Source organism: Monopterus albus, unplaced genomic scaffold (genome assembly GCF_001952655.1).
Source record: "Monopterus albus unplaced genomic scaffold, M_albus_1.0 scaffold18.1, whole genome shotgun sequence".
Taxonomy (NCBI): domain Eukaryota; kingdom Metazoa; phylum Chordata; class Actinopteri; order Synbranchiformes; family Synbranchidae; genus Monopterus; species Monopterus albus.
The window spans coordinates 8,757,082-8,768,117 of NW_018127898.1; the positions used below are offsets into that span (position 1 = coordinate 8,757,082).

The 11,036-nt window shown below is 39.9% G+C and overlaps 1 protein-coding gene across 1 annotated transcript; it reads left to right on the plus strand.

Annotated features, from left to right (window-relative positions):
- The first annotated feature begins 1,294 nt into the window (after nt 1-1,294).
- On the plus strand, nt 1,295-7,195 carry ppp4r2b (protein phosphatase 4, regulatory subunit 2b). Its single transcript, XM_020593315.1, is given in 10 exon segments — nt 1,295-1,475; nt 2,230-2,311; nt 2,663-2,833; nt 4,541-4,634; nt 4,709-4,746; nt 4,853-4,927; nt 5,033-5,173; nt 5,268-5,572; nt 6,348-6,553; nt 6,556-7,195. Coding segments are annotated over 10 exon segments (1,347 nt in total). The 5' UTR covers nt 1,295-1,441; the 3' UTR covers nt 6,757-7,195.
- The last annotated feature ends 3,841 nt before the right edge of the window (nt 7,196-11,036 follow it).

Here is an 11,036-nt window from a genome sequence, read left to right on the forward strand (position 1 = left end):
CAAGCAAATCACTTTCACATTCCTGAGTTTAAACAACTTTGAAAAGCTCATGCATGCTATTATTTCTAGTCGTATTGATGACTGCAGCTCTCTTTATGTGGGAATAAACCAATCTTATTTTCCTGTGCCTATGAATATGCTTGTTGTTAATTGTTTGGTACAGGTGGGTTGGTATGAATGCATGTGTGTGAGATTGTGTTGGTATTTGTTTTTTTATATTATTTTATCTTTTTTGATGTTAACTTTGTATGGTTCTTTCTATGATCTCACAGTATATGTGATGCACCTTAGCTGCCACTGTGTATGAAAGGTGCAGTATAAATAAACTTGACCTTGACCTTCATTAGATCATCTACTGTTGGTCCAAAATGCAGCAGCAAACTTGGTGACAGGAAAACACAAGCGCGTCACATTGATTCTAGCCTCATTTTATTAGTCTCCAGTGTGGTTTAAGTTTCATTTCAGAATTTCAGTCATTACTCCTCCTTATATCCTGGAACTCTTGTATCCGTATGCTCCCATTAAGTCCTTTAGGTCTAAGGAACAGAGATTCTTAGTAGTTCCAAGGGCCAGGTTAAAAATCAGAGGAGACTAAACCTTTTCAGATGTGGCCCCTAGACTGTGGAATAACTTACCATTACACATCCTAATGGCACTGACTCTCCCCACTTTTAAAGGCTTTTATTCTCTTGCCTTTAGTTCACTCTGAGGCACATGCCTGTTTAAATGCCTGTAATTATGTTTTATTGTTGTGTTTTATATATGCTTTTGGCTAACTATTGCTGATTTTAAATGTGTTTGAATTCAAATCCTGATTCCATAAAATCCCTTATAAATACACTGTAACATATTAATGATTTTCCAAGCCTACTGAAAAAAAAAACTGGCCAAATCGTACAAATAATAAAAAATAGATTTTTTTCAAGTCTGCAGTTAATGAAAGAAGACAGTGAATACACAAACCCTGTAAGCTGAATGTAGATGTTATGGGTGGATTTACAAATTTAAAAATAATTCATATTGGCAGATGGGCAGATAGGAGGTAGCGCAGAAATGTACAAATGTGCTAACATGCATATATACATGTTACAATACATCAGTATATTTATTCCTCTATAATAAGTTGCAAAAAATTGTAGGATAAATTTTATATCTAATTAGAATTCTATTATCTTCATTCATTTATTACTGTATTATTTCATAGACTATATTTCATTTGGGTACTATTTATTTATTTATTTAAAACCGAGAGGAAACTGCTCCATTCATGAGATGAGGTCTGTTGCTCGTGCCTCCTTTTCTGATGCTGAACAGGCAGTGACCTCACGGCGCCATATTAAAATGCTCCCTCCTCTTTGCTTGTGAGGTTGTAGCTTAGCTGCAGCAGCTATCCGCCAGTCTGTTTCCTACATACACAGGACTGACAGAGGACAACGACGTGATGGAAATTGACTCGCTCCAAGAGGCGCTCAGAGGTCGCTTCAGTTTATTTCGATACTTTTGTGTTTACTGAGCCTACTCATTTATGTGTGGATGTATTTATAAGTAAACAAACGGAATGTAGCTCATGCTAATGTAGTGAGCTAGATAGCTGCTAGCCCGCTACTCATGAGGTTCGTTAATACTAACATTACAAGCGGTTTCACGGAAATGGTTAGCTTAGCTGTCTGTCTAATATATTAGCCTGACAAGAAAGCTAACTAAAAGAAGTGATAACCTTTATTAATACTTCCAAATATGTATTCTTTTTCCCCAGTATTAGACAATATCCTCAATGCTATGTTTGACTGTGATGAAGTAGCGTTAGCTGGTTGGTGTCACTGATATATGAACGTCACCGGCAATTGGTAAACCACTGTTTGCCGGCTAGGCTGTTTCGGCTAATATGCTAACCAGCGGCTAAACTTCAGCTAGTAGCAGCTAACAAGCGATGTAGCGTAGGTTTAGCACATCGGTTAGCATATACTAGCCCGCAACTTTATGTAAATAGCTAACAATAAGAGGACAGTGGGATCTTCAAAGTGTCGTTGAAAAGTAGCTAACAACACTTATTTAGATGGCTAAAGTAGGTTATCACATTATATGGTTACAACATCCAGGCTTTATAGTAAAATGATCAAAACTACAAGTTGGGCTAGGTTAGATCAAAGTCTAGTCATCTGTGTTTGGCTGTGTAGCTAGTTGTGTAAATGCACGTTTACTCACACCGTTATTAATTTTTCCCCTTAGATTTTGACAAGAAAGCAAAGAAGGAGGCATCTCCGCTTCTGGAACAGTTTCTATGTCATATTGCCAAGACTGGAGAGACCATGTAAGTGAAGATGTCAGGCATGATACATTTCCCCCTACTTGTTACTAGTACTATATCACACTTACTCATTTTAAAGATCTTATACAGAAATTTTTAAATATACTATTTATTTATTCCTTTGTTAATTTGTAATCGTGTATATTTTTTATGCAAAGTGTTTAAAGGTTTTCAGTCTTTCAATGTGTTATACCAAATGTGTACCTTGTATATATTGTGTATTTATTTTGTCTTTATGTTGTGCACATTGGGGCCATTAGGCTGGAGTCAAATTCCTTGTATTCTTGAAATACTTGGCAGTAACGTTTATGCTTATGCTTACCAAACCTTACTCTGCTTACCACTTTCCTACAGGGTTCAGTGGTCTCAATTTAAAAACTACTTCCTATTCAAATTGGAGAATGTGATGGATGACTTCAGAGCCTCAGCACCTGAGCAAAGGGGTCCTGCAAATCCCAATGTGGAGTCAATTCCATTTGAAGATATGAAGGAGAGAATCCTGAAGATTGTGAATGGATATAATGGGTAGGTACCCAGCTACAGTAGTGAAATAAACTTTTTGTGTCTGAAATTGTGTGACATTGTCTGAACCCATTGTAAACTTACATTTTTTAAAATTTGATTTATTGATTGGTATTTGGTGATCGGGCCACAAGAGTTGGTGGGGGGTCTTCTTCCTCATTGAAGTTTTGCTGAGTGAATTTGGGAATGAAAATTTTGGATACACCAGACAAGAGGTCTTCTGGGGTTCAAAGTCTGGGATGTGATTCAAAGCAGTCATGAAAAGAAAACCCCAACCTGACAAACAAGTTGATATTATTAACAGACATTAACATATTATTAACAGACACTTTACTGATTAACAGACACAGTAAAGAAGAGACTTGAGGACAGTCTGACCCAGGCCAAAATAGACCTGATCCAAAATGCAAATTGAGAGGGAAAATCAATGCTGACAGCAGCATGAGGCTCCACTATTTCACAAGTAACAGTGGTCAAGAAGAATAGTAGTACAAGTAATTTTCCTACACTTCAGTTAACACTGTGTCTCACTCCAAAAAACATTTTTCTTCTGAGAAGTCTGACAAGCCATGTGATCATAGCTGCTCGGATCCACTGGTGTATTGGGTTTCTAGTCAATGCCCTGCCCTGGATTAACACAGGTGTTAACAGAAGTTCAGCTGCAAGTTTTGATCCGCATAGGGATACACCAGTACCATTTTATTTTAGCCTTAGTACAAGTATTTACAGTAGCATATTTTCTTCTTCTTCTTTTGGCTGTTCCCGTTAGGGGTCGCCACAGTGAATCATCTGTTTCCACCTACCTCTATCCTCAGCATCCTCTACTCTCGCCCCAATTAGCTTCATGTCCTCTTTTAGCACATCCATATATCTCCTCTTTGGCCTTCCTCTTGACCTCTTGCCTGGCAGCTCCATCTCCAACATCTTTCTACCAGTATAACCACTATCCCTCCTCTGCACATGTCCACACCATCTCAATCTGGCCTCTCTGACCTTGTCCTCAAAACAGCCGACCTGAGATGTCCCTCTGATGTGCTCATTCCAAATCCTGGTCACTCCTAAAGAGAACATCAACATCCTCATATCTGCTATCTCCATCTCTGCCTCTTGTCTTTTCCTCACTGCTACAGTCTCTAATTGCATATTTTAATATTGCATAATATAATATTGCCACATTTCTACTATAAAAATAACAATTACTATAAAAGTGCATTTACTTTAGAGACAGTTATTTTAATGAGATGTATTTGCTGATTGTGATTAAATGCAATCACAAACTTCTGGCACAACTTCACCCACTGCCATGGTGCATAGCTAAGGAAAAACAAACTGAAGAGTATCAGACATCTTTTACAAGTACAAGTACTAGAGGGTGGTATCGGACCCAGTACTGGTATTGGTGCATCCCTAGATAGTTGAGCTTGAGAGTCACTAACATAATGGTGACACTAACACATTATATTGTACATAATCAGTCCATGTCATGCTTTAATTCAGTTCCCCACCTATTATCACAAGTTTTTTCCATATTCAGTGATATAATTATCATTCTGTACATTTAATTCCTTTTGTTGAGGAAGGAAATGTATTCAGCATGTTGGTTTGACATCAAGGATGTACTCAATGAAAGGAAGAACACCACACTTTCTATATGACACATTTTTGAATATATGTATTGTATATTGAATCTTGCTCTTTTCTTTCTTTTAGAATCCCATTTACAATCCAGCGCTTGTGCGAACTGCTTACAGAACCCAAGAAGAACTACAAAGGAACAGATAAGTTTCTTCGGGGCGTGGAGAAGGTAAGTCCCTAAGCAGCGGATGTTTAAGTCATTAACCTATGATCTTCTGTCACTCCTTTCTTGTTTTCCCCTAGAACGTAATGGTGGTGAGCTGTGTTCATCCAACCTCAGAGTAAGTATTGTGTCCTAATGAAACTTTTAAAAATAACTATATAAAAAGTTTGGGAAATATTTATATTTTCTATTGGATGAAGAGTTCTGGTTTTGTGTTTGTGCAGAAAAAATGGATGCAGTGCTGTCAACAGAATGAATGGAGTCATGCTTCCTGGGAGCGCATCTGCTTTTACAGAGAGGTTGTGTTGTGGACAGATCTGGTTCTTGATTTTGATGTGTATATTTTAAGTTGCATGAGATTTTTTTTTTATTATTATTAATTTCACTCTTTTGCCTTCTGTTAGAAAAGTGAACGGTCCAGGAACTCCCCGGCCACTGAGTCGAACGAAGGTGTCTCTGGCTAACTCAGTAGCTGCAAATGGTCTGCCAGACAGCACAGACAACAAAGACCTCAACACAGAGCAAGAAGGCAACAAAGACTTAAAGTAAGGAGCTTTAATACACCAGAAAATCTGTGTAATGTCCAACACAAACCCACCTGATCACATCCGTCTGTCCTGTGTCGTCTTTGTTCATCAGTGAGGTTTCGGCGTCAGGAGGCTCCCTGGGCACCTCGGTGAAGAACAAACACCCAGATGCAGAGGAGAGCATGGAAGCTGAGCAACAGGAGGTGAAGAGACTTAAGTTCAGCAAGGAAGAGGATGAAGAGGAAGATGAGGAGGATGAAGAGGAAGAACAGGAGACGAATACACTGAGGCCTTTACATACCACCTGCCTGTCAAAAGAGGCAGAAGCCATGGTTCAAGATGAAGAAGAACAGGAGAAAGTCGGGTATAGCAAGGACGGTGAAGCCTCCAGCAGTGCTGCTGCCGCTGAAGACCAAGGTTGGTTTTTTTTCATTCCATGTTGGTTTGTTTGAGATATGTTTTGCAATGCTGAAGAGAAATCCTCTACTCTTAAAGGTACTGTGTTCACAGGTAAGTTATGAAAAATTGGAGTTGATGAAAGGATTAAGGACCCAATTATAGTCGGTGGTAGATCTGAAGGAAAATCCTCTTCCATTATGCTCAGAAATGAAAACATACAACACAATGCTCAAGTGTTTAGGGAAACATTTCTAGAAATTCAGCATAGACAGGAATGTGTGCCTGGGTTTGAAAGATGTGTCCAGAAGAAGATTTGTACGAGTCATATTACTCATTAGTCTTATTGATATTATTATATCCACTAAGGTGGAGGGAATGTTTTTGCTGGTATTTGTTGGTTGGTTGGTTGCTGTGTTCACAGCGTAACTTAAAAAGTAATGAATGGATTTGAATAACATTTTTGTAGAGGTAGGATATGGCGTACACATCAATCCATTAGATTTTGGTGCTGATCTGCATCATCATCAAGATTCAGGAATTTTATAAAGGATTCGTCACCATTATGAGATAAGGCTAATTTCAGCATTTTTGCTTCTAACTCCATACATAATGCCTATAAGATATGATAACATCCACACAGGCTCTACCACACACCAAAGTCTGACCTGGATCCAACTTCATATTGTGTGTAAAAACAGCATTTTCTGGTAAATTTTTGTTAGTCAGTTAGGATTCAAAAATTCAGTTATGCTGAATCCTTTGGCCCCTCTGCTTTCCTACTTCTTCACTGCAGAACCAACCAGCAGCACACAGGCCATGGCATGTGAAGACTCGGGTCAGGAGGCGGAGCAGGCTGAGAGGGAGGTGCCGTGTGGCTCCCAGGAGGAGGGCAGTGACATGGATCAGACAGAGCAGCAGGCACCTGCAGGTGTCCTGGAGAGCCCTGAGACCAGCAGGGACAGTGAGGAGAGCAGCAATGACCCAGTCAGCAGCAGCAGCAGTGGCGGGGGGAAAAAAACGGGAGGAGCAGCAGGAGTAGTAGTAGGGGTAGCAGCTGTAGCATAGAGGAGAGTACAGAGGCGGCCAGAGAGGATATAGCTCTCACTCCATCCAGCAGTACGACTGAACCTCCTACAGAGGGCACCATGGGAAGTGCCATCTTGAACACTGGAACCACTGAGGAGCCCATGGAACAGGATTAGACTGAAGCCCTCCTCCCTGCAGCCATGTGTGACCATAAACCAGCTTGTCCTTGAATCCAGCTTGACAGTCAATGGAAATGAGATTAATTGCACCTCATACACAAGACAAACACCTCGTCCTGCTCTTGGAAACTCCTCCAAAATGGCTACCTGGTATCTATGTGGGCATACAGATAGATTTTCATTTTTTCTTTTTAACGGGAATATTTTATTGATCTTCATATCCTTTGTTTTTAACCTTAAAACATTGTTTCTTGGCAGTTTTTGTTTAAATCAGGTTGCTCAAATGTTGTGGTGGTGTGGTTTCTTATGCCACTCGCTGCAACCATTAGAAACAGGATTGGTAGGCAGGATTGGTTTGTACCCTTTAAGGCCAGTGTAGTACACTACCAGGGTCAGAACAGAGCCATACCACCCCCTCATTGTTTATAAAATTGTTCAAGCTATGAGCTACCACCACCATTTCTGTTCCTCACTGAAGCTCATGTGAAAATGGTCTTTAGTTAGGAAGTGACCTCAACCTCGCAGCCCCCTCACCACCACCGCTGTTTAACTCCACCAGGACCCATCAGGCTGTTGAGAACATGTGCGGTTTTAAAATTTACTTCTCGATTCTTGTGAGATGGGAGATTTGTTTTTCAGTGTGTCCTTATATTCTAACCATATTTTTGCAATGATACACTACCAATCCCTCTGAACATAATATGACGGTACCTTGAAGAGGGGACCTCTGAAAAATGATTGTTTGGGTGCATAAAACATCATAATTTATATGATATGATTTCAGTTCACTGAGCTATTTTGGATATGTTTTTGTTTAGTCTGCTGGTTGTAGTTTCCAAACCAGCTGTAAGTACAAAGATGACTTCCGCTTTCTTTGTATCGTGATGTCACCATGTTGTGTCACTGACCGAGAGCGGTTTCTGGTTCCAGTTCTGCAGCTGTACTTTTTGATATTTAGAATTTTAAATTTCTGTAAAGTAGATTTTTGTAGATTGTAATACAGTATGTGTTCACTGCCTTTGTGAAACCATATATAATTGTATAATTTCTGTGTATACTCTTGAATGCTTTACTTTCAATGCGGTATTCAGGAACAGCAATAAATGTTAACATTTTTATGAGTGGTAGTCTTCTTTATTTGCACATAGAATCTCATTTATTCTGTTCCCTGTATGCAGTGCTAGTCTTTGTCCCCTTTGCACATCCTGGATTATGGTGGTTACAGCTGGATATGGGACTAAGTGTTTTGTATAGCAGGAAAACGTAGTTAATAGCCCTAATTATGGCTGCATTCCAATTAAGGTAAGTTCAAGTATCTTGGTATAATTTATGCTGTCTCACTGGATTAGTAATTGGGGCAGTTTTTGGGAGCACACCTGTAGCTTTATATACACCTGTGTTTTTTCCTGTGATCAAAATGTTTGCCATGAAAAGTGAGTTATATTGGAGTTTCATTAATTGTTTTTTGACCGTGTTTTCAGCAGCAACAGAAGCCAACACAACGCAGACCTCTGCTTTGTCTCAGTTCCATACTGTATACTTATTCTTTACATGTTTAGGTTATGGTGGGTCATGTGGCTTCAGTGCACCACTGCTAATTAACAGGTCTTAGAGCAAAGTGGTTTTGAAAGGTTTGTTACTAGTTTTTTGTTTGCCAGTATCATCCTCACACTTATACTACCACTTGCAATTAATGGCCTATACCTGTTAGAGGCTCATGTTTGTGCGTTGTGAGACAACTGTGTGCACTCAAAAGGTCAGTCTTTTGCAGTGTGCATAATGGCTATTTGGAAAATACTTTGTCACTGTTCCAGTATGACCACACTACAGGCTCAGACCCTAGTTAGTATTTTTTTATGTAGTATGGAGTTGTGACACAGAATACTCCCACACTACTGTGCTTTGTTTACAGCAAAGGTGGATTTTGATCTCTGATTAGAGGGCTGCAAAATACCTGAACCTGAAGAAATGGTGTTTCTCACAGACATTTTAATGCATATAGGTCCCCCAGTAAGCCATGCTGTGTAGCCAGCACACTCCATACCAGCAATTAACCTATTCATGAAATGCAGCCAACATTAATGTTTTAGTTACAGCTGTGTTACTTTGGCAAATTAATTATCTTGTATTTTGGTTGTAAAGTTTTTCTTTTCTGTCCATCCTGGCATTATTTCTGCAGACAGCAGTGTCATGTGCATTAAAACTGTATGCGCATGCATTATTTGTGTTTATTATGAAAAGGTAGCATATAGCAGAGGGCTTGAAAAATAATGTAGGCAGAAGAGATTAGGAGGTTTCTATGGGATAGACTACAGTTTCTAGGTGCACCTAGCTAACACCAGTGCAGTTTAATCCAGTGATCGTGCAATAAATCCTATTTTATGAAGGCGATAATGTTCAGTTTTTGTTCAAACTGGCTTTTTAGAGAGGTGCTAATTCAACTTTATGTGTGTTCTGTAAGGTGCAGTTTGTGGTGCTGCTGATATTGTAAGCGTTCCTATTATTTTGTCCAGCCCATTTATATCAGCAGCGCTCGGCTATAACAGAAACAGCTTTCTGTATAATGCAGTGCAGCTCAACAGCAGCACAAACCGCAGCCTTCAAAGTGTCTACAGTCTTGAATTAACACCTCTCTGAAACACTTGGAACAAAAACGGAACATTATCACTTTCATAAATAACCAAAAGATGAGGTTTCATGTCACTTTGTTTGGCATAGCTCTAGGGGATGTTCAGCTATAATATTGTCTTGTCACTGCTGTCATTTGACTGCTGGAATTTAACCAGGCTCTCAGAGGAAATCACAGGAGGACTGCATTAATCCATGCTGCACAATTTAAATGGTGGCCTTTGAAGATTTGTCTCCAGGGGGACAAATGCCAGGTCAGGGGGGATAGTAAAAGCAGCCTGGCACTAAATGGTTTTAACCTGACCCCGACTTCATGAAGGGTAGAAGATATGGACAAAGGAGGACAGTGACTTCAAGGTTTCACAGACAATTTTGGCGAAATTGGTGGCCTGTAAAAATGGTTTGACACTGATATACCACTGTATACTGTATGCAAATGTCATTACTGCACTTGGAGAATTTGCTTAGTGCCCTAAATTAGATCTCTGCTGTCTCCTGTGCCCGCAGCCTCAGGGAGCAGGAAATTATTAGCTAGGGATAAAATGTTTGAAAGGGAGATACACCAGCCTGTTGTCAGATCTGCAATGAGAAAAACTGCCTCTGGCCTTTTTGAGAAGCAAAAAGTCAAATAAAATGAAACTGGAACCAAAAGAAAACACTGCAGGGATGGATCGTGAACATGAAGCAGAACGTTTCTAAGATTTTTCAGAACTATACTGAGATTTTTCTACTGTTTTGTTACATCCTGTTTTACTGCTTGTAGATATAGTATGTTGTTTGAAGGTATGTAATTATAGGAGCTTATACAGCAGCTGGAGTGATAGCTGCGGTGAGTAAAGTGAAGTCTTTGATCAAACCAGTCAGTAAATTAGCTATGAAATTAGATTATCCCTCATTTTCCCTAGCAACCCCACCATGGAGCCCTGGTCATTGGACCCCTGGAGGCCTCTGGATTTCATTTAACAGAGCACCAGGGTTAAATCCTACTGGACTAGTATGTGTAGTGATTCATGCCTCAGGAGAAGAATGTTTGAATGGAAGTGTCGTGAGCAGCAGTCCATAACAAATCGTGCTGACTGTCTCGAGTCACATTAAGTGGAGGTACTTCAGTGTTGGAGACTGACAGGATTAAAAGAAGAAATACATCATGTTTTAAGAAAGTTATTATGACATAGGAGTTACTCTTTCATTTGAAGGGTATGGGTTGTGTTTCAAGCTAATTAAGTAGTTTAACTGGATTGAAAGTTGACAGAAGGAGCAGCAGCAGCATTGCCTGCGGTGTTTCTTCTGACCGGGTCAGGCCCTGCCTCACGCAGTCTCCCTGTCTTCCAATAGAGGGTACTGTTTAGTTTCCAAGCCAGACCTAACATGTTTATAGCCCAGCCCTGAGCTCAGAATGCAGACCAGGTCCTCCTGCTGCTGCTCATAAATGCAGGTTGTGACTCATTCAGTATTCCTCCATGCACTCTGCCTTAAAACCCCTGAAAAAGCACACACAGACATCATGACCTCCTTCCTCTCCATCCAGCGCTGTCTGCAGGATGAACCCTCACTTGCCTAATTCTGTTTCTCCAGAAGAGTATTTGCCTGTGAGTGCTTGTGAATAAATTTGAGATGACATAATCACCTTTTTCTTCTTGTCAACATGC